The 24,941-nt window shown below is 42.1% G+C and overlaps 1 protein-coding gene across 2 annotated transcripts in view; it reads right to left on the reverse strand.

Annotated features, from left to right (window-relative positions):
• Positions 1–541: 541 nt before the first annotated feature.
• LOC138669753 (mitogen-activated protein kinase 14) overlaps positions 542–24,941 on the reverse strand; it is a 146,456-nt gene continuing 122,056 nt past the window's right edge. For both annotated transcript variants that reach the window (XM_069756476.1, XM_069756475.1), the window contains exons 10-12: positions 20,258–20,336; positions 19,967–20,140; positions 542–1,302 (exon numbers count right to left, since the gene is read on the reverse strand). In XM_069756476.1, the coding sequence (XP_069612577.1) occupies positions 1,235–1,302; positions 19,967–20,140; positions 20,258–20,336 (321 nt within the window). In that variant the 3' untranslated portion in view covers positions 542–1,234. The remainder of the gene's footprint in view (positions 1,303–19,966; positions 20,141–20,257; positions 20,337–24,941) is intronic.

Raw genomic sequence — 24,941 nt, forward strand, 5'->3', positions numbered from 1 at the left:
ACTCCACTCACACTTTCCTGTGAGACGCCCCCTCTCTTCGTCATCGGGACCACTCCCCCCCACCCACCATATACACATTGGTCTGCACCCGGATTATAAGACGACCCCCAACTTTTAAGAAGATTTTCAGGGGTTGAAAGGTCGTCTTATACGCCAGAAAATACGGTAACTATTTTAGCAAAATAGCGCATAAAATTACAGCCAATTTGTGACTGCTTTCCCATCATCCAGGTAAAATGTTGAAAAAAAAACAAAAAAAAACCCAACAACCTCACTAACAATGACACAGTACATTTTCTGATTTGCTAGCACAGAAATCTCCTCTTTTGCAGTAATTAAGAGTTTCTGAACATTCTCTGAATAGTACAATTATGTGCGTGTAAATAAACCTTCCAGGGTTCTGCAGTCCGTTTACAAAGTCATACTTTAAATTGGAATAGATTGCATTTTGGAACATCTTGCAGCATTTTAAGTCATTGATTATTTTGTACTCAAATGCTAGAGCTAAGCTGTGCAATAAGATAATAAATAGGACACTGACTCATGGAGACACAGCCGGACCACCTTGCTGGCCCTTTCTTTAACATTAATTTTGGCATTCATTTACAACGTGGACAACCACAATTACTACATTAAAAAACGCTAGGTCAAAAATGGATTTGTACAGAAAGGGTTAAAGCAGAATTTATGCTTCCAGACAGGAAGCTAATGTAGTACTGTTTACCATTACTGGACACCTTCAGATCCCTCTTTACAAAGAGACCAATTTGTAGTTGATTAGGGATAACAATATATAAATGTGTATTTAAGATTATATATATATATATATATATATATATATATATATATAATTTCACATAGTAAAATAATTATGTGAGGTGAAAAATATCCACACTACCATCCATTAAAATCAGCAATCCTTCACAAACACAAGTAATCCCATGGCACAAATGATAAGACGTAAAGGAAGTTCCAACACTTTGAGTGTACCTTCTGCATTGTGTGCAGAGGCGGGAGGACTATACTTGTGTAAGTGAGCGGTACCTGGGGCACATGCAGCAGTAGTTAGATTCTATTTAACCACCTCTCCCCAGGAAAGAAATATATGAAAAGAGATGTATATATGCAAATCATTCAGATTCACAATCTGATAGGCACTTTGTATAATAGATGGGAGCTTAAATAAGCATCCATCATCATCTTCACAGCGGTAAACACCTTGGGAATAGTTTTTTCAAGATTCCATTTCATCACTGTCTAGTGGAGGCGGTATAAAGCAAAGTAGTTCTTCGTAGGTTAAACCTGTGCATGGAAACATAAGAGGACATTAAGTAAACACGAGTCATTAATAGCCACTGACTTTATATACGATTAACTGATTTTCACAAATCTTTTTGAAAATTGTAATATGCAAAACCTAGCGCTGAACGTGAAGGGATTTTCCAGAACCAAGACAGTGATGAATGATCTGTAGATAGATCATCTAGATCCACTGTTGCAAAGTCCAGTTGTTTCCAGAAATAAGCAGTGTACTCAGCCAGGAACTCACAAGTCCGTGTACTGAATAGTGGTTGTAGTCTGTTAATGCAGCCCTGCTTCCATAGAAGTGAATGCCACGGTGTACTGTACTTCTGGCAGCTGCAAAACCTGGTAACAACTATTGATGAGTTTTCAGTAGAGATGAGCAAATCTGTTCGGATTCGGTCCCGAACACGATCGGATTCAAATACTGTTTGTGCAATATTCGTCGAGCACAGCCGAACGTCATTATAGTCAATGGGAGTGGAAATTACCAAATATGTTCGGAACCGATCACAAGACATACATTCGGCATGAAAAGTGTTCCAATATGGCCCGAACAAGTCAAAATCAAATTCGGGGTCCAAATTCGCTCATCTCTAGTTTTGAGAGTCAAAAGACCCACCAACTCAGATACTGATAACCGAAGGATAGGACACACACATAAAACAGTACATACCCGCAGTTTAAAGCGTGCCCTAAAAACGTATTTGTTCAGACTGGCCTACCTCCACAACACATTTATCGAACTATCCCTGTGTTGCCCATTCAAAATTTTGTTCATAACCAGGATACTTGTATTTTGTTCTTGCACGCTTTATACATTTTATAGACCTCTGGTCTGTACTGATACACATTCTGGTTGGTAACCGGTTCATGCAGCATTACACCCGATTTTTTACATTATGGCTGGTCAGGACAATGAAAGCATTTGTTACCATTCACCATTCGTGTCTCCTCTCTGAAATGTAAAGTGCTGCGTAATACGGAATATGTTGGCGCTATAGAAATAAAATTATTATATAATTGGTGGGAGTTTCACCCCAACCATTCAACACTTCATACTGGATAAAACTGAAAGGTATTGGAGTAAGGACAGTCCCAATAGTGGTCACAGTGAAGTGGAGGGATGGCTTTTGCATTTTTTTGATAAAAAAATGATGATAACCAAGGACCGTATATTATTTTCATGCATTATGCTGTTTATTTGCTGCAGAGTATTAGCAAAATTTTTTTTGACCCTTTACATATAAATAAAATCTGTACAAAGAAGCACTAATGGGAATTGACAGAGAATGCAATCGCTTCATCCCTACTTAAGGAGCAAGAGGGGTTGCAGAAACAGCCAATAAACTTATGGACCACAGTAAGTTTTAAGAATACCTTCACAAATGTTTAATAACAAATATGTGAAAGAAAACCTTCGTTACACTCAGCTAAAAAAAAATATGACCAATGCATGCACACTACAAAGGCATTTACATTTTGGTGAACTGACAGAATGGTGCACAGAGTTTTCCCATATCCAAATTTAAATGAAATTTTTTTAGAAGATGCATGATAAAAACTGAGAACATTCTTGATCAAGAATGGGGGTAAATGTTCCCATGTCTTAATGCACAAAGCAGTTTCAAAGCAAACAAACACCAAGCATGGGGATAAGGGGCGGCATCCTTCAGGCTTCTCACAACGCAACTGGGCGTGACTGACAAACCACTAACTATATGCAAGTGCTAAGAAGCCTGCCGTAATCAGCATAGAATCCTGGCAAATTCACTTTACAGGGATTTTTTTGTTGTTTCTAAGCTAAAATATCAAACAGAAATAGTGACTCATTAAGTTATGAAGTTGAAGGATTTCAGCAATACATACGAGAAAAAACATTTGTGCAACAATTGGCCAACCTTCCAAGCATCTCACACTGCACACAACATGCTGTGTTCTGACAGTTGAAAGACTATTTTCTAGTATTTTAAAAGCAGATTTCCAACAGGTTTTGAGATGAGAATAAAAGATGACATGTGAATGTCAAACAGGCACAAATGGTGACTGATGTGTTGTATATAAATCATAAGTATTTCAAAGTACTCAGACCACGAAACACAGATGTCGGCCCCAGGGCTGTGGAGTCGGAGCTAGTTTTGGTTGGAGTCGGTAGAAATGTACCGACTCCAGCTTTAAAAAAAATGTATTAATGTATTAATATCTCATAATTGAACTTTCATATGAATTTTATAAATGTTACTCAAATATATATGTTCTATCAAACTATGAACAACAATGATAAGCAGTTCTGCTGGAGATAGAGACATTTCTTAAGGCCCCTTCACATTTAGCGACGCTGCAGCGATACCGACAACGATCCGGATCGCTGCAGCGTCGCTGTTTGGTCGCTGGAGAGCTGTCACACAGACCGCTCTCCAGCGACCAACGATGCCGGTAACCAGGGTAAACATCGGGTAACTAAGCGCAGGGCCGCGCTTAGTAACCCGATGTTTACCCTGGTTACCATGCTAAAAGTAAAAAAAAACAAACAGTACATACTTACCTACCGCTGTCTGTCCTCCAGCGCTGCGCTCTGCTTCTCTGCTCTCCTCCTGTACTGTCTGGGAGCCGGAAAGCAGAGCGGTGACGTCACCGTCACCCTGGTTACCAGTGAAGACACGTCACAAATAGCAACGATATCGTTAACAATATCGTTATGTGTGAAGGTACCTTTACTTCTTGTGTGTCACTGTTCTCCACTGCCCTTATCTAATCTTATACTTGGTTAACCTCATGCTGCCCCAACCCCCCTACTTCCAATGTATGAAACTGAAAGTGAAAATGTGTTGCAAATTCTTAGTAGTAAAGCTCCTCCTCTAGACTAGATGTTTGGTGTGCGTCTTCCAAGCATCTCACTGCTGCTACTCAGAAGAGGAAGACTGTAAGAAGTATTATCCTTTCAACAAACTTTGCATCAGTTAACTGTGAGTACATGAGGAATAACAGTATTACTGACCACTATATCAGTTGTACGACCTGGCAATAATTTTGTACAATTGTTTTTAGGAAAAACAATTGTCACTTGGATTGTGAATGCAGAATTAAAAACCTGAGAATGTCAAAGAAGTGTCACATTAAAGAGGTTGTTCTCTGCTCTCAAAATAATTAGATCAGATTACAGTGTTTATTGCATATTTACTTACAAGAGTTTAGAAAAGTTTATAAAAGTTATTTGCTATATTCTAATTGTATTCTAATAAATATAGTTTTTGCTCTAAGTGGTCTGATTACTTATATGATGGTGAGAAACTGAATAAGCACGATGTTAATATTTGACAACAGTAAATTTATTGTTACGAATTGGCCATTTATGAAGGAGTCAGAGCCGGAACCTGATAAAATCCAGGAGTCGGAGTTGGAACTGTGGCTTAACGACTCCACAGCCCTGGTTCTAAGTCTGTAAAAACAAGGGCAGTACTCATACATGGAAAATGGACGTCTGAATGAGCCGTTAGAAAATATAATCACAAATCGAGAGAAGCTGCACAAGATCTTTTGCTCTTGCAGACACTGATGTTCATGTATTCCGAATAAAGCCCACTAACTATTTTACACCTTTTGAACTGTGGAGACGCTGTATTTATCCACAGCTTTTTTTTTTGCGGGTTTTCTGCAATCTGGCATTAATCACCTTGAAATGCTGCAAAACTTTTGCACAACTTCATAGTCATAGATTAGAGTCGGAAGGAACCTCCATGGTCAGTGTGTCCAACGTCCTGCTCAATGCAGGAGTCACTAAATCATCTCAGACAGATGGCTTTCCAGCCTCTGTTTGAAGACTTCCATGGAAAAAGAACTCGCCACCTTTCGTGGCAGCCTGTTCCACTCACTGATCACCCTTATTGTCAAGAAGGTTTTTCTTATATCTAATCTGTATCATCTCCCTTTCAGTTTCATTCCATTGCTTTTCGTGTTTTCATATGCAAATGAGAATAAGGATGATCCCACTACACCAGGGGTGGGGAATCTTTTTTTTTTTTGCCAAGTGCCATTTGGATTATTATACCATCCCTTGGGGCTGTACAAACTCTGCCTACAACGTGCATCCTGACTGTGGCACTGGTTTCAGGACGTAATCTTTCATTGCATGCCCTTCAGTGTTCAGTAGTGAACACTGCATGCGTGTGCTAACAGAGCTAGAAGAAAGTACTGAGCTGGTTGTAATCAAAATACAGCTCCCTGCCCAAGAAAGCGGTCCCTGAAAATCTGCTTGGGGGCCTGATAAAAGGTCATCAAGGGCCGTAAATGGCCCTGGGGTTCCCCACACCCTGCTCTACACTGTGACATCCCTTCAGATACTTGAAGACAGCTATTAAGTCTCCGGTTAACCTTGTTTATTGCAAGCTTAACAATCCCAGATCCTTTAACAATTCCTGGTAGGAAATACTTTGCATTCCACTTACCATCCTGGTAGCTATAATAATAATTATTATTTTATTTCTATAGCGCCAACATATTCCGCAACACTTTACATTTTAGAAGGGACTTGTACAGACAATAGACTTTACAGCATAACACTAAACACATAGATCAAAACAGATACCAAAAGGAATAAGGGCCCTGCTCGCAAGCTTACAATCTATGAGGATAAAGGGGACACACAAAAGGTGAATGGTAACAATTGCTTTCGTTGTTTGGACCAGCCATAGTGTAAGAATCGGGTGTTCAGGTAATGCTGCCTAAGTATGTAACAGTACAGACACAGAGGGCTATTAAATGCATAAAGAATGTGAGAACATGATGTGAGGAATCTGGTTATGGTAAAAATTTTGAATAGGCAACACATGGATAGTTAGGTTAATGCGTTGAGGCGGTACGCCAGTCTGAACAAATGCGTTTTTAAGGCACGCTTAAAACTGTGGGGATTAATCATATTAACCTGGGTAGTGCATTCCAAAGAATTGGCACAGCACGTGATAAGTCTTGGAGACGGGAGTGGGAGGTTCTGATTACGGAGGATGTTAACCTCAGGTCATTAGCAGAACGCAGGGTACGAGTAGGATGAGACCAGGGAAGAGATGAAGGGTGGTGCTAAGCCATGGAGTGCTTTGTGGGTGAGGGTAATAAGTTTGTACTGGATTCTGGAGTGGATGGGTAACCAGTGTAATGACTGGGACAAGGTAGAGGCATCGGTATAGCGATTGGTGAGGAATATGATCCTAGCTGCAGCATTCAAGACAGATTGGAGAAGGGAGAGTTTGGTAAGAGGGAGACCAATTAATAGAGAGTTACAGTAGTCCAGATGAGAATGAATAAGAGAAATAGTAAGCGTTTTTGCAGAGCTGAAAGTAAGAAAGGGTCAAACTCTAGAAAAGTTTTTGAGGTGCAGATAACAAGAGCGAGCCGGTGATCAAATGTGGGGGGTGAATGAAAGCTCAGAATCAAGTATGACCCCAAGACAGCGGGCATGTTGCTGGGGAGTAATGGTAGAACCACACACGGAAATAGCAATGTCGGGCATAGGAAGATTAGTATAGGGAGGAAACACAAGGAGTTCAGTTTTTGACATGTTCAGTTTCAGATAGAGGACATGATGTTAGAGACAACGGTAAGACAATCACTGGTATTTTCTAAAAAGGCAGGCGTGATATCAGAAGTGTATAATTGGGCGTCATCAGCATAGAGATGGTACTGGAAACCAAATCTACTGATTGTTTGTCCAATAGGGGCAGTATACAAAGAGAAGAGGAGAGGGCCTAGAACCCAACCTTGAGGAACCCCAACAGTAAGGGAAAGATGAGAGGAGGAGCCAGCAAAAGATACAGTGAAGGAGCGGTCAGAGAGATAGGAGGAGAACCAGGAGAGAACGGTGTCCTTGAGGCTGATGGAGTGGAGCATAGTGAGGAAGAACTGATGATCCACAGTGTCGAATGCTGCAGAGAGATCCAAGAGAATTTGCATAGAGTACTGACCATTAGATTTAGCTGTTAGTAGATCATTACAGACTTGAGTGAGGGCAATTTCGGTAGAGTGTAAAGAGCGGAAACTAGAATGTAGAGGATCGAGTAGACATTTTTCTGAGAGATAGCAGATAAGATGGGAGTGGATTAGGCGTTCCAGGAGTTAAGAGATGAAGGGAAGATTAGAGACAGGTCTAAAGTTAGCGGCACAGTTTTGGTCGAGGGATGTTTTTTTTAAGTAATGGATGTATGATGGCATGCTTAAATGAGGAGGGAAAGATACAAGAAAGAGAGAGGTTGAATTTTTTTTTTAGGCGAGTGGTGACAGCAGGGGAAAGGGGTTGGAGGAGATGTGATTGAATGGGGTCACTGGTGCAAGTAGTAGGGTGAGAAGATGCAAGGAGCCTGATTACTACTTCTTCTGAGACTGGCTCAAAATCAGAGAGTGAGCTAGATGCAGAGCGGGAGAGAGGACAGTGGATGGTATGAGGGGATTGGGAGATAATTTGCTGTCGGATATGGTCAATTTTTCCTTTGAATTAATTGGCCAGATCGTCAGCGAGGAGATCGGTGGTTGGAGCCTGCACTCTTGGGTTGAGTAAGGAAAAAAAAGTGTCAGATTTTTCGGGCTATTGGATAGTGAGGTGATGAGGGTGTTGAAATAGGTTTGTTTGGAGAGTTGAAGGGAAGTGCTGTATGTTTTAAGCATAAACTTATAATGGACGAAATCTTCAGGTAGATTGGGATTTTCTCCACAGACGTTCTGTGCACGTGTAGCACCGCTGTAAGAAACGTGTTTGCAGCATGTGCCAGGGTTGTCACCGTCTGTGCTGAGTTGTTCTATAAACAATGCAATACCACACGGACCAAAATACAGGAAAATTATACAAAAGCGTGGGAATATTAAAATATGGCTTTATTAATAGAAATACCAATGATTACATAATCAAAAAATTATTTAAAAACATAAACAATTTCGTGCAATAAAGCTGTATATATATTCCAGCAGTATCACCTCCACAATACCAGGATTTCGCTAATATAAGCTGGACAAAAAACGATATAAGGTGCAAAAGAAAAAAGGACCAAATAGTCCAAAATTATATAAGTGTATAAAATATATTCCATTTAGTTCAACCCATACATAGCCTAACCTAACATGCCCTAACATGTTGATCCAGAGGAAGGCAAAAAAACCCATGTGGCAAAGAGTAAGCTCCACATTGGGGAAAAAAATTCCTTCCCGACTCCACATACGGCAATCAGACTAGTTCCCTGGATCAACGCCCTATCGAGGAATCTAGTATATATACCCTGTAACATTATACTTTTCCAGAAAGGTATCCAGTCCCCTCTTAAATTTAAGTAATGAATCACTCATTACAACATCATACGGCAGAGAGTTCCATAGTCTCACTGCTCTTACAGTAAAGAATCTGCGTCTGTTATTATGCTTAAACCTTTTTTCATCCAAACGCAGAGGATGCCCCCTTGTCCCGGTTTCAGGTATATGATTAAAAAGATCATCATCTTGGTATTGCAGACCCCCCAGTCCTCTAAAAACCTTGGTCGCTCTTCTCTGCACCCGCTCTAGTTCAGCTATGTCTTTCTTATACACCGGAGACCAGAAATGTGCACAGTATTCTAAGTGTGGTCGAACTAGTGACTTGTATAGAGGTAAAATTATATTCTCCTCATGAGCATCTATGCCTCTTTTAATGCATCCCATTATTTTATTTGCCTTTGTAGCAGCTGCCTGACACTGGCCACTGAATATGAGTTTGTCATCCACCCATACACCCAGGTCTTTTTCATTGACGGTTTTGCCCAGAGATTTAGAATTAAGCACATAATTATACATCTTATTACTTCTACTCAAGTGCATGACCTTACATTTATCCCCATTAAAGCTCATTTGCCATTTATCAGCCCAAGCTTCTAGTTTACATGAATCATCCTGTAATATTGAAATTCTACTCTGAATGCCCCCTACAAGGTCATTAATAAATATGTTAAAAAGAAGAGGGCCCAATACTGACCCCTGTGGTACCCCACTGCTAACCGCTACCCAGTACGAGTGTGCTCCATTGACTAACACCCTTTGTTTCCTATCCCTGAGCCAGCTCTCAACCCACTTGCACATATTTTCCCCTATTCCCATTATTCTCATTTTATGTATCAACCTTTTGTGTGGCACCGTATCAAAAGCTTTTGAAAAGTCCATATACACTACATCCACTGGGTTCCCTTGGTCCAATCCGTAACTTACATCTTCATAGAAACTGATCAAATTAGTCTGACATGAACGGTCCCTAGTAAACCCGTGCGGATACTGGGTCATGAGGTTATTCCTCTTCAGATACTCCAGTATAGCATCCCATAGAATGCCCTCCAGGATTTTAGCCACAGTAGAGGTTAAGCTTACTGGCCTATAATTTCCGAGTTCAGTTTTTGTCCCCTTTTTGAATATTGGCACCACATTTGCTATACGCCAGTCCTGTGGTACAGACCCTGTTATTATGGAGTCTTTAAAGATTAAAAATAATGGTCTATCAATGACTGTACTTAATTCCTGCAGTACTCGAGGGTGTATCCCATCCAGGCCCGGAGATGTCAATTTTAGTGATTTTTAGACGCCGCCGCACTTCCTGCTGGGTTAAGCAGGTGACATTTAATTGGGAATTTTTATCACTAGTCGTTTTGTCTGCCATGGGATTTTCTTGTGTAAATACTGATGAAAAAAAGTCATTTAGCACATTGGCTTTTTCCTCATCCTCATCCACCATTTCACCCAGACTATTTTTAAGGGGGCCAACACTATCATTTTTTAGTTTCTTACTATTTATGTAGTTAAAGAATATTTTAGGATTATTTTTACTCTCTCTGGCAATGAGTCTCTCTGTCTCAATCTTTGCTGCCTTGATTTGCTTTTTACAGAATTTATTTAATTTTCTGTATTTATTTAATGCCTCCTCAGTACCTACTTCCTTTAATTCTCTAAATGCTTTCTTTTTGTCACTTATTGCGCCCCTTACAGCTCTATTTAGCCATATTGGTTTCCTCCTATTTCTAGTATGTTTATTCCCATACGGTATGTACTGTGCACAGGTCCTATCCAGGGTGCTAATAAATGTCTCCCATTTTCTTTGTATATTTTTGTGTCTCAGGATATCGTCCAAGTTAATTGCACCAAGATCCTCTCTCATCCGTTGGAAATTTGCCCTCCTAAAGTTTAGTGTCCTTGTAACCCCTCTATCACACATCTTTTTAAAGGATACATGAAAACTTATTATTTTGTGATCGCTATTTCCCAAGTGACCCCCAACCCTTATATTTGATATGCGGTCTGGCCTGTTGGTTAATATTAGGTCTAGCAGTGCCCCACTTCTTGTTGGGTACTGAACCAGTTGTGAAAGGTAATTGTCTCTCATAGTTGTCAAAAACCGATTACCTTTGCTGGAACTGCAGGTTTCTGTTCCCCAATCTATTTCAGGGTAGTTGAAGTCCCCCATAATAATGACTTCTCCTTGAGTCGCAGCTTCATCTATTTGCTTTACGAGGATATTCTCCATTGCTTCAATTATTTTTGGAGATTTATAACAAACCCCTATCAGTAATTTATTATTTTTTCCCCCTCCCCTTATCTCCACCCACAGGGATTCTACATTTTCATTAAATTCACCTATATTATCACGCAGGATGGGTTTTAAGGACGATTTTACATATAGACACACCCCACCCCCTCGCTTATCTGTACAGTCATTTCTGAACAGGCTATAGCCCTGCAAGTTAACAGCCCAGTCATGGCTCTCATCCAGCCATGTCTCAGATATCCCCACCATGTCATAATTATGCTCCAACAACATTAGTTCTAATTCGTCCATTTTGTTGGCGAGGCTTCTGGCACTAGTATACATACATTTTATGTATCTCTCTGCACCTCTATTCTTTCTTAAATTATTAACTGTTCTAACCCCACCCCCCATGCCACCGCCACCCCCAACTTCCTTATTTGTGCCCGGGTCTCTATCTGCACTATCTTCCCCTCCTATAAAATGAATACCCTCCCCCCCAATTCCTAGTTTAAACACTCCTCCAACCTTCTAGCCATTTTCCCCCCCAACACAGCTGCACCCTCCCCATTGAGGTGCAGCCCGTCCCTAGCGTAGAGCCTGTAGCCAACTGAGAAGTCGGCCCAGTTCGGCAGGAACCCAAACCCCTCCTTCCTACACCAATTTTTTAGCCACTTATTAACCTCCCTAATCTCCCGTTGCCTCTCTGGCGTGGCACGTGGTACAGGCAGTATTTCGGAAAATACCACGTTGGAGGTCCTTGCTTTCAGCTTGCAGCCTAATTCCCTGAAATCATCTTTAACCCCTTCCCGACCTTTGACGCCACGTAGGCGTCATGAAAGTCGGTGCCAATCCGACCCATGACGCCTATGCGGCGTCATGGAAAGATCGCGTCCCTGCAGATCGGGTGAAAGGGTTAACTCCCATTTCACCCGATCTGCAGGGACAGGGGGAGTGGTAGTTTAGCCCAGGGGGGGTGGCTTCACCCCCTCGTGGCTACGATCGCTCTGATTGGCTGTTGAAAGTGAAACTGCCAATCAGAGCGATTTGTAATATTTCACCCATTATAACGGGTGAAATATTACAATCCAGCCATGGCCGATGCTGAAATATCATCGGCCATGGCTGGAAATACTAGTGTTCCCCCACCCCACCCCTCCGATCGCCCCCCCACCCCCCCGATCTGGCCGGTACACTGCTCCGGCTCCCCTCCGCCCTGTGCTCCGCTCCCCCCCGTGCTCGTGTCCGCTCCCCCCGTGCTCCAATCACCCCCCCGTGCTCCAATCACCCCCCCTGCACTCCGATCCACCCCCCCCCGTGCTCCGTTCCACCCCCCCGTGCTCCATTCCAGCCCCCCCGTGCTCCGTTCCACGCCCCCCGCGCTCCGTTCCACCCCTCCCGCGCTCCGATTCCCCCCCCCGTGCTCCGATCCCCCCCCCCCGTGCTCCGATCCCCCCCCCCGTGGTCCCCCCCCACCCTATCATACTTACCGATCCAGCCGTGGTCCCGTCCGTCTTCTCCCGGGCGCCGCCATCTTCCAAAATGGCGGGCGCATGTGCAGTGCGCCCGCCGAATCTGCCGGCCGGCAGATTCGTTCCAAAGTGCATTTTGATCACTGAGATATAATCTATCTCAGTGATCAAAATAAAAAAAATAATAAATGACCCCCCCCCTTTGTCACCCCCATAGGTAGGGACAATAAAAAAATAAAGAAATTTTTTTTTTTCCACTAATGTTAGAATAGGGTTAGGGTTAGGGGTAGGGTTAGGGTTAGGGGTAGGGTTAGGGGTAGGGTTAGGGGTAGGGGTAGGGGTAGGGTTAGGGGTAGGGTTAGGGTTAGGGTTAGGGCTAGGGTTAGGGTTAGGGGTAGGGTTAGGGTTAGGAATGTGCACACGTATTCTGGTCCTCTGCGGATTTTTCCGCTGCGGATTTGATAAATCCGCAGTGCTAAACCGCTGCGGATTTATGGTGGATTTACCGCGTTTTTTTCTGCGCATTTCACTGCGGTTTTACAATTGCGATTTTCTATTGGAGCAGTTGTAAAACCGCTGCGGAATCCGCACAAAGAAGTGACATGCTGCGGAATGTAAACCGCTGCGTTTCCGTGCAGTTTTTCCGCAGCATGTGTACAGCGATTTTTGTTTCCCATAGGTTTACATTGAACTGTACACTCATGGGAAACTGCTGCGGATCCGCAGCGTTTTCCGCAGCGTGTGCACATACCTTTAGAATTAGGCTATGTGCACACGGTGCGGATTTGGCTGCGGATTCGCAGCAGTGTTCCATCAGGTTTACAGTACCATGTAAACATATGAAAAACCAAATCCGCTGTGCCCGTGATGCGGAAAATACCGCGCGGGAACGCTGCGTTGTATTTTCCGCAGCATGTGAATTCTTTGTGCGGATTCCGCAGCGTTTTACACCTGTTCCTCAATAGGAATCCGCAGGTGAAATCCGCACAAAAAACACTGGAAATCCGCGGAAAATCCGCAGGTAAAACACAGTGCCTTTTACCCGCAGATTTTTCAAAAATGGTGCGGAAATATCTCACACGAATCCGCAACGTGGGCACATAGCCTTAGGGTTAGGGTTGGAATTAGTGTTGTGGTTAGGGGTGTGTTGGGGTTAGGGTTGTGATTAGGGTTATGGCTACAGTTGGGATTAGGGTTAGGGGTGTGTTGGGGTTAGTGTTGGAGGTAGAATTGAGGGGTTACCACTGTTTAGGCACATCAGGGGTCTCCAAACGCAACATGGCGCCACCATTGATTCCAGCCAATCTCGTATTCAAAAAGTCAAATGGTGCTCCCTCACTTCCGAGCCCTGACGTGTGCCCAAACAGTGGTTTACCCCCACATATGGGGTACCAGCATACTCAGGACAAACTGCGCAACAATTACTGGGGTCCAATTTCTCCTGTTACCCTTGTGAATCTAAAAAAATGCTTGCTAAAACATAATTTTTGAGGAAAGAAAAATGATTTTTTATTTTCACGGATCTGTGTTGTAAACGTCTGTGAAGCACTTGGGGGTTCAAAGTGCTCACCACATATCTAGATAAGTTCCTTGGGGGGTCTAGTTTCTAAAATGGGGTCACTTGTGGGGGGTTTCTACTGTTTAGGCACACCAGGGGCTCTGCAAACGCAACGTGACACCCGCAGACCATTCCATCAAAGTCTGCATTTCAAAAGTCACTACTTCCCTTCTGAGCCCCGACGTGTGCCCAAACAGTGGTTTACCCCCACATATGGGGTATCAGCGTACTCAGGAGAAACTGGACAACAACTTTTGGGGTCCAATTTCTCCTGTAACCCTTGGGAAAATAAAAAATTCTGGGCTAAATAATTATTTTTGAGGAAAGAAAACGTATTTATTATTTTCACGGCTCTGCATTATAAACTTCTATGAAGCACTTGGGGGTTCAAAGTGCTCACCACACATCTAGATAAGTTCCTTTCAGGGTCTAGTTTCCAAAATGGGGTCACTTGTGGGGGGTTTCTACTGTTTAGGCACATCAGGGGCTCTGCAAACGCAACGTGACGCCCGCAGAGCATTCCATCAAAGTCTGCATTTCAAAACGTCACTACTTCAATTCCAAGCCCCGGCATGTGCCCAAACAGTAGTTTACCCCCACATATGGGGTATCACCGTACTCAGGAGAAACTGGACAACAAATATTGGGGTCAAATTTCTCCTGTTACCCTTGGGAAAAATAAAAAACTCTGGGCTAAATAATTATTTTTGAGGAAAGAAAACGTATTTATTATTTTCACGGCTCTGCATTATAAACTTCTATGAAGCACTTGGGGGTTCAAAGTGCTCACCACACATCTAGATAAGTTCCTTTGGGGGTCTAGTTTCCAAAATGGGGTCACTTGTGGGGGGTTTCTACTGTTAAGCCACATCAGGGGCTCTGCAAACGCAACGTGACGCCCACAGAGCATTCCATCAAAGTCTGCATTTCAAAACGTCACTACTTCACTTCCGAGCCCCGGCATGTGCCCAAACAGTGATTTACCCCCACATATGGGGTATCAGCGTACTCAGGAGAAACTGGACAACAACTTTTGGGGTCAAATTTCTCCTGTTACCCTTGGGAAAATAAAAAATTGCAGGCTAAAAGATCATTTTTGAGAAAATAATTTTTTTTTTTTTTTTCATGGCTCTGCGTTATAAACTTCTGTGAAGCACTTGGGGGTTCAAAGTCCTCACCACACATCTAGATTAGTTCCTTTGGGGGTCTAGTTTCTAAAATGGTGTCATTTCTGGGGGATCTCCAATGTTTAGGCACACAGGGGCTCTCCAAACGTGACATGGTGTCCGCTAATGATTGGAGCTAATTTTCCATTTAAAAAGCCAAATGGCGTGCCATCCCTTCCGAGCCCTGCCGTGCGCCCAAACAGTGGTTTACCCCCACATATGGGGTATCAGCGTACTCAGGACAAACTGGACAACAATATTTGGGGTCCAATTTCTCCTATTATCCTTGGCAAAATAGGAAATTCCAGGCTAAAAAATCATTTTTGAGGAAAGAAAAATTATTTTTTATTTTCATGGCTCTGCGTTATAAACTTCTGTGAAGCACCTGGGGGTTTAAAGTGCTCAATATGCATCTAGATAAGTTCCTTGGGGGGTCTAGTTTCCAAAATGGGGTCACTTGTGCGGGAGCTCCAATGTTTAGGCACACAGGGGCTCTCCAAACGCGACATGGTGTCCGCTAACAATTGGAGCTAATTTTCCATTCAAAAAGTCAAATGGCGCGCCTTCTCTTCCGAGCCCTGCCGAGTGCCCAAACAGTGGTTTACCCCCACATATGAGGTATCGGCGTACTCGGGAGAAATTGCCCAACAAATTTTATGATCCATTTTATCCTACTGCCCATGTGAAAATGAAAAAATTGAGGCGAAAAGAATTTTTTTGTGAAAAAAAAGTACTTTTTCATTTTTACAGATCAATTTGTGAAGCACCTGAGGGTTTAAAGTGCTCACTAGGCATCTAAATTAGTTCCTTGGGGGGTCTAGTTTCCAAAATGGGGTCACTTGTGGGGGAGCGCCAATGTTTAGGCACACAGGAGCTATCCAAACGCGACATGGTGTCCGCTAACGATGGAAATAATTTTTCATTCAAAAAGTCAAATGGCGCTCCTTCCCTTCCGAGCCTTACCATGTGCCCAAACAGTGGTTTACCTCCACATGTGAGGTATTGGTGTACTCAGGAGAAATTGCCCAACACATTTTAGGATCCATTTTATCCTGTTGCCCATGTGAAAATGAAAAAATTGAGGCTAAAAGAATTTTTTTGTGAAAAAAAAGTACTTTTTCATTTTTACGGATCAATTTGTGAAGCACCTGGGGGTTCAAAGTGCTCACTATGCATCTAGATAAGTTCCTTGGGGCGTCTAGTTTCCAAAATGGGGTCACTTGTGGGGGAGCTCCAATTTTTAGGCACACGGGGGCTCTCCAAACGTGACATGGTGTCCGCTAAAGAGTGGAGCCAATTTTTGATTCAAAAAGTCAAATGGCGCTCCTTCCCTTCCAAGCCCTGCCGTGCGCCAAAACAGTGGTTTACCCCCACATATGAGGTATCAGCGTACTCAGGACAAATTGGACAACAACTTTCGTGGTTCAGTTTCTCCTTTTACCATTGGGAAAATAAAAAAATTGTTGCTAAAAGATAATTTTTGTGACTAAAAAGTTAAATGTTCATTTTTTCCTTCCATGTTGCTTCTGCTGCTGTGAAGCACCTGAAGGGTTAATAAACTTCTTGAATGTGGTTTTGAGTACCTTGAGGGGTGCAGTTTTTAGAATGGTGTCACTTTTGGGTATTTTCAGCCATATAGACCCCTCAAACTGACTTCAAATGTGAGGTGGTCCCTAAAAAAAATGGTTTTGTAAATTTCGTTGTAAAAATGACAAATCGCTGGTCGAATTTTAACCCTTATAACTTCCTAACAAAAAAAAATTTTGTTTCCAAAATTGTGCTGATGTAAAGTAAACATGTGGGAAATGTTATTTATTAACTATTTTGTGTCACATATCTCTCTGGTTTAACAGAATAAAAATTCAAAATGTGAAAATTGCGAAATTTTCAAAATTTTCGCCAAATTTCCGTGTTTATCACAAATAAATGCAGAATTTATTGACCTAAATTTACCACTAACATGAAGCCCAATATGTCACGAAAAAACAATCTCAGAACCGCTAGGATCCGTTGAAGCGTTCCTGAGTTATTACCTCATAAAGGGACACTGGTCAGAATTGCAAAAAACGGCAAGGTCTTTAAGGTCAAAATAGGCTGGGTCTTGAAGGGGTTAAGGACCTTCCACCTACCTCTAACTTTGTCATTAGTGCCAATGTGCACCATGACCGCTGGGTCCTCACCAGCCCCTCCCAGTAATCTGTCCACCCGATCAGCGATGTGTCGGACTCAAGCGCCAGGTAGGCAGCACACCGTTCGACGATCCCTGTCTTTGGGACAGATTGCCCTATCTGTTCCCCTAATAATACAACTAATAGTACCCCCTGACGAAGGATAAGACACTTTCCGAAATGCGCGTCGGGTGCGCGCAGGCACAGGATTCAGCCCCCCCAGGTATATGAAAACCTTATTTTTTGCTGTACTACCGCACGTCTGGATATACAATTTTGGCAGGCGCCATTACCTTTAACCCTGTGGTAGTTGTCTGCACTCGTGCACTTTATTTTTACATATTTTTGGCAGGTGCCAGCACATTACTTTTAACCCCGTGGCAAGTTTTTTCACTGGTGCACTTTATATATTTTTGTGTTATATATCAAAGTGAGCTATCCGCTGTTTTTTAACACTTGGTCACATTTTTGTGAGATATGGATACATTTGTGCAATAATTATTTATTTTTTGTGCACTTTATGCATGAGATATTAAAATCAGTTATTTGTTGTTACGCACTAGGTCACTTTATGTTGCCATATGGGTACATTTGCATATTAATATATATATTTTATACACTTATATAATTTTGAACTATTTGGTCCTTTTTGCTTTTGCACCTTATATCGTTTTTTGTACAGCTTATATTAGCGAAATCCTGGTATTGTGGAGGTGATACTGCTGGAATATATATACAGCTTTATAATCCTGTTATTGCGCGAAATTGTTTATGTTTTTAAAGAATTCTTTTTATGTAATCATTGGTATTTCTATTAATAAAGCCATATTTTAATATTCCCACGCTTTTGAATAATTTTCCTGTATTTTGGTTCGTGTGGTATTGCATTGTTTTTAGCCTTTCCTTTGCAGTGGTTTCCACTGCAGCCGTGCACAGCGCACCCTGGTGGTTGACTATTTCTTATTTTTATACATTAATTAATATTTTCTTTATATTGAGATATGATGTGACGGATTTTTTAACCAATCGTGGGTACACTGTGATATATATTTGAGTTGTTCTATGTATAGGAGGTGCAGTTTCATCCAGGGCATTTTGCAATGTTTCATTGTAATGCTTTAGTGCAGAATCAGGACATGAGAGTGAGGAGATAGGGGCCAATGATGATTGCAAGTTCTTCATAAGTTTCTGGGTGTTAGTGGCCGTATGTTTCTATAACTGTGGAAAATGGGGGTGACCTGAGCGGGATGGCAGTTCTTGATAGAGAATGAAAGAAGGTTGTGGACAGAGAGCAGGAGAGGGGAGTTTGTGAAATCATCCACTGAGCAAAGCCCGGAGAAGACCAAGTCGAGGGAGTTTCTGTCTTCATGAGTAGGAGAGTTAGTAAGCTGCAAAAGGCCAACAGAGGAGGTTAGAGAAAAAAAGGTGAGTAGCAGATGGTGAGAAGGGAAAAGCAATGGGGATGTTGAAATCACCCATGATGAGGATCGGGATGTCTCAGGAGAGAAAATGTGGAAGCCAGGTGGCAAAGTGATCCATGAACTGATGGGAGGGGCTCAGAGGATGATATATCACTGCCATTCGCATGGAGAAGGGCTCTCAACAAACAAATAGGCTCTCTTTGCATGTGCTGTGACACAGCCGCGACACATGCAGTTGCGGTGCCGATCAGCTGATCGGCCGGTGCGATCCAGGAAGCCGGGTCCTTTCTGCAGCTTATTCTCCAAGTGCTATAGTTTGCCGAATAAGAGAGAACCCGAACAAATTTGCTCAACTCTAGTTATAACCCCCTTTGAAACACTTCTAATTGGATGTGCAACCATTTATCACCACTTTGAGTAAGATCACTGAGACAGTTATGAACCCACATCTAACTGTAGACTTGTCAATGCCATATTTGATCATTTTTTTCAATAAGGATAGATAGAGATACTTTATTAAATGCTTCTTCAAAGATTTTTTCTGGTATAGAAGTAAGGCTCACCTGCCTTTAATTTCCTGGTTCCATATTCTTTCCTTTATGGAAAGTTAGGGACAAAACTTGCCCTTCTCCAATCTTCTGGGACATCTCCTGTTCTCCAAAATTTTTAAAAGATTCTGGCTAGTGGTTCTGCAATTTCCTCTGCTAACTTTTTCAGTACCTTAGGATTTAATTCATCAACTTGAAGTTGTGCAAACATTTTGTAAGTCTTGGTGTTTTTACGCTAGTCTCAGCCAGCTCCGACAAAGTGGGCAAAGTTGGGGAGGAAAATTCATCAAAATTTACATCAGTTTAGTGGTGTACATTTACACTAGCAATGTACCCCAGCCCTTGATTGAAATTACATTTCTGGCGGCGGTACTGGTTAATGAATTAGGCACATTTTACTCCAGCGGTTCCTTCATTTGTGTGCAAAAAGAGCGTGGCCCATTATCTTTATGCTGCAACAGCCAAACTAAGGGGTGATGATCAAGGCATTGTCGCTTTCACAAATCCTATATCCTAGCACTAATATGTATATGCGCGCTTTCATTTTTTTCAGCAAAGTCTCACAGAATGCATAAAGTCTCTGCTTATCTGTACATAATATTAGAGAGAGTGGTACGGTATATGCAGACCTGTAGAACAAGCAATGAAGTTGTGTACATCAGCCTTTCAAGACATCCATGTGAATCCTGAATACATTTTTAAGAGTAATCAACAGATGCCATGTAATAAATAATGAAACTGGAATTTAAATGCATTCCATGAACCAGTGATTGTGATCACACTCATATCGCTAAAACGTTCTTCTGCAAGTTCTTACTTTTCCATTCTTCAATATCAAGCTCTCGGCTCTCAAAACTTTGGTCATAAGGATCAGCTACGGGTTCATCATCTGGGTCATGATACTGCGCAAAATATGAGTGGGCTAAAGCCTCTGTTGCAGTAATCCTCTTGTCTGTGTCCAGAACAAGCATTTTCTCAAGTAGATCTACAGCTGAGTAGAAAGGAAAATGCTGTGAGTGATCTCTAGAAGTTGTATAGCATGTCATGTTAACAGTTAAACTAGAAATGCAATATCATTAAATCATAGCTTCTAACATTTATAACAAACCTTGAGGATTGGCTCCCAAGAAAACATCTTCAAAATTCATCTTCGGCGTGTACGGCAATGAATGAATGTAATTCCTGGCCTGTTACAAACAGGAAAAAAACATACAAAAGAGGAAACAATTAAACAACATTAAATGCATTTGAAGGCAGAAATATGTAAATATGTTCACAAATATTTGAGAGAACTGTTGGGAAGTCAAAAGCAGAAAATCAAGCAGCTTTTGTTGAAAATGTCTTTAACAGATGATCATGTAAAATACACACTTTTCTGGAACATGCAGGTCTTCTACGAGGACATCATCTTATGTGACTACTCCCTGCTTCTGACTGCAGGAAACGCATGTGACAACACATCATCATTGGAGGCCGAGTATACCGAGACCATCACATGATCAAAAAGGCATTGCCACAACAGGAAGGGGCAGAGTACGGTGGAGTCTTCTTTGTATAATAATATTGATTAAAAGTGCTTTTCCAGGCCTTAAGGTACTTTCACACTGAGCAACTTTTGAGCGATAACGATAGCGATCCGTGACGTAGTAGCGTCCTGGATAGCGATATCGTTGTGTTTGACACGCAGCAGCGATCAGGATGTGACATCGCTGGTCGGAGTTAGAAGGCCAGAACTTTATTTCGTCGCTGGATCACCCGCTGACATCGCTGAATCGGCGTGTGTGACGCCGATCCAGCGATGTGTTCACTTGTAACCAGGGTAAACATCGGGTTACTAAGCGCAGGAAACCCCCAAACGTGATACCATTTTAAAAACAGAACCCCCTGACATATTGAAAACTGCTGTCAGGTAGTTTTAGTAACCCTTCAGGTGCTTTACAGGAATTAATGCAAAGTGGCATGACAGAAATTAAAATGTGTATTTTTACCACCTAAATGTCGGTAACTTCTGAACAGGTTACAACAGCCGACAGAATCTAAGGCCGCTATTTGGTCGTGAATTGCCATGGCAAACATCAGGACCACATAATCATGATCTGAGGGCACCAATTGGGATAAAGAGGGAGCCCCCACGCTCTATTAACCATTTATAAAGATGTAGTCACTATTGACAGCAGCATCTAAGGGGTTAAACAGATATGTACGGTGCCAACACTGATCGTGGCTGATACAGCAAGTTGTCAGCTATAGTGTACAGCCAACAGCTACTGGATTGTCACCTGTATGGGGATACTATTCTCTTAAATCTCAGGTCAGTTAAAAGACGTATTGGCTGTCATTAAGGGGTTTAAACAAGCCTGTAGGGTATGTGCACATGTACTCTGGAGGACTGCGGATTTTTCCGCAGCGGATTTGGAAAAACCGCAGTGCAAAACTGCTGCGGTTTTTCCTGCGGATTTATAGCGGTTTTTACTGCGGATTCCGCTGCGGCTTTACACCTGCAGTTTTCTATTGGAGCAGGTGCAAAAAAGCATCGGAATTTGCACAAAGAATAGACATGCTGCGGAATATAAACCGCTGCGTTTCTTTCCGCAGCATGTGCACTGCGGATTTCGTTTCCCATAGGTTAACATGGAACTGTAAACTCATGGGAAACTGCTGCGGATCCGCAGCTGCTGAAACGCTGCGGATCCGCAGCAAAATCCGCAGCGTGTGCACATACCCAAGTCTGTTATTCTTCTTAACCTTGCTCAACAAAACTTAGTTATTGTTAATTTTGCTGTGGTGCAATCAAGAACCTTTACTTTCCCATTGAACTGAAGAGGGAAAATCTACAACAAATCCAAGACCCAAATTGATATGAGTGGATTTAAAAAACTTGCACAACAGGCCAATTCCAATGCTGAAAATTTCCATGTGTGGAGACTGGATGAGACAGGCATATCTAAAAGAAGAAACTTTCATTTTGCCAGTGGGTGCAGCCTACAATTTTTTAGTCTATTAAGCCAACTAAAATAGATATACGTCAGTGATCAAATCAATTTAAAGGGGATATCCGGGACTTTAAAAAAAAAAAAAAAAGTGCCTTAGAACTAACAGGCATATAGTTTCCTGCTGTACCCGGAGCCAGTTATTGACTGCTTCTGCTGGAGATTCCGCTGCTCCCTGTCAACAGAGAAGCAGTTTTTCTTCCTGTTGACAGGGCGGGACTTCTAGCGACATGCTAACAGCCAGCTTCACCCAATTAGGCAGCGGGAACCCAGATGTCAATCAGCATTACACCAGTAGTCCCACCCTGTCAACAGGAAATAAAACCGCCACTCTGTTGACTTGATGTCCGTGGAAGCCTGTGACCACTGACAGCGGAGCACAACGACCAGTTAGGTAGAAATTGTTAGAGATTTGGCACTTTTTTTTGCCAAGTCCCAGATATCCTCTTTAGCTCAAGTGCTGTGCCTGTGCAAACACCAATCGAATTGGTCATTGACCTATACAAGAGCTCTTAATGTGACATTACAATTCTGTCCATTTAACCCCTTTAGTGACCACACACACACTTACATGTACATAAAATAAAAGAAATATGAAAGTATGTATATATATATATATATATATATATATATATATATATATATATACACACACACACACACACACACACAGGTAAATCTAGTTCAATCTATAATACAAATAGACACAATTATTTATTATAACCAGAGATGTGTCCTGTCCGAAGCCTAGGAGTCTGCGCACTGCGGCACCAGAGTCAGGGCATACGCATACCAAACTATGCCGCCGTTTCATTGAAGAATGTCGTCAATAATTTGGCGCCATATTGCGGATGCTGCCAATGCCAGAACCTACCTCTGCTGGATGGGTGTCCTAGGATGCAGCTTAAGGCTTTGTGCACACGTTGCGTTTTTTCGCTATAAAAACACATACATATGCATCCCAACATTTAGAATGGATTCAACAATTTTTGTGCATATGTTGCGTTTTTTTCCGCAAAAAAAAAACGCAGCATGTTCATTAATTTTGCGGATTTCCCACTATATTATTGCAGTTGGAACCTCTGGGGAAAAAACGCAAAAAAACTTGAAAAAAACACGCGGATTTCTTGAAGAAAATGTCTGGTTTTGGTCAAGAAATTTCTGCAAGAAATCCTGACGTGTGCACATCCCCTAAGTGTATTGCATAGCTCAAACTTGCTGGTTACGTGCGCTGCAATACAAGTTGACGGCTAATCAGAGGCCAGAAGCTGACGTCAGCGTGCACGTGACTGCGTGAATAGCAGTGAAGTCATACCTAAACATCGCTTGGACGCTGAAGCCAGCTGCAGGCTTCAGTAGATGGCAACGTGCATCATACCAGGAAGGAGGAGACCATATACATTGGGTATGGAAAGTATTCAGACCCCTTTAATTTTTTCACTCTATTTCATTGCAGCCCTTTGGTAAATTCAAAAAAGTTCATTTTTTTCTCATTAATGTACACTCTGCACCCCATCTTGAATGAAAAAAAACAAACAAAATGTAGACATTTTTGCAAATGTATTAAAAAAAAAAAAATGAAATAGCATGCGTCTTTATTTCATATCTTTAACATTGTAGACGCAGGTGCATGCGTTCGCCCGCGTATGCTTACGCATGAGTGTTTTCGCAGTGTGTGTCTTTCCGCAACACAGAAAAGGTGAATGGATGGACTCTACATGCCTGGTTCCCACCGTGAAGCATGGAGGAGGTGTGATGGTGTGGGGGTGCTTTGCTGGTGACACGGTTGGGGATTTATTCAAAATTGAAGGCATACTAAATCAGCATGGCTACCACAGCATCTTGCAGCGGCATGGTATTCCATCCGTTTAGCATTTAGTTGGACCATCATTTATTTTTCAACAGGACAATGACCCCAAACACACCTCCAGGCTGTGTAAGGGCTATTTGACCAAGAAGGAGAGTGATGGGGTGCTACGCCAGATGACCTGGCCTCCACAGTCACCAGACCTGAACCCAATGGAGATGGTTTGGGGTGAGCTGGACCAAAGAGTGAAGGCAAAAGGGCCAACAGGTGCTAAGCATCTCTGGGAACTCCTTCAAGATTGCTGGAAGACCATTCCCGGTGACTACCTCTTGAAGCTCATCAAGAGAATGCCAAGAGTGTGCAAAGCAGTCATCAAAGCAAAAGGTTGCTACTTTGAAGAACCCAGAATATAAGACATAATTTCAGTTGTTTCACACTTTTTTGTTAAGTATATAATTCCACAGGCGTTAATTCATAGTTTTGAGGCCTTCAGTGTGAATGTACAATTTTCATAGTCATGAAAATACATAAAAATCTTTAAATGAAAAGGTGTGTACAAACTTTTGGTCCGTACTGTATATACACTGTGTATATATATATATATATATATATATATATATATATATATATTGACAAAGTCACTGGTAATGTAGTACACACACACACACATTAACCCCTCCACGACATGCGCCGTACATGTTCGGTGTACGTCGTGTCCCTCCTCCCTGTTCAGACTTGATCGATGTTTGGATGTGATGTCAGTTTTTTTAATATTTGTATTAGCCTTCTGACTGAGCACTCCGCGCCCTTAGCCTGAGGTGTTTTTAATTGCAGCAGGATTTCTACCCCTCCACAGAGATATAGACTTTAGTCCAAGAGAGGATTCACACAAGATTCCCAGAGAAATGTAGACTGTGTAAGAGAGGATTGAAATTAGGTCTTGGCAACAAGAAATGCATTAACGTAGCTGCCAGGTACACATGAATTGGCCAATT

This window comes from Ranitomeya imitator, chromosome 3, assembly GCF_032444005.1.
Source record: "Ranitomeya imitator isolate aRanImi1 chromosome 3, aRanImi1.pri, whole genome shotgun sequence".
NCBI classification, from domain to species: Eukaryota; Metazoa; Chordata; class Amphibia; order Anura; family Dendrobatidae; genus Ranitomeya; species Ranitomeya imitator.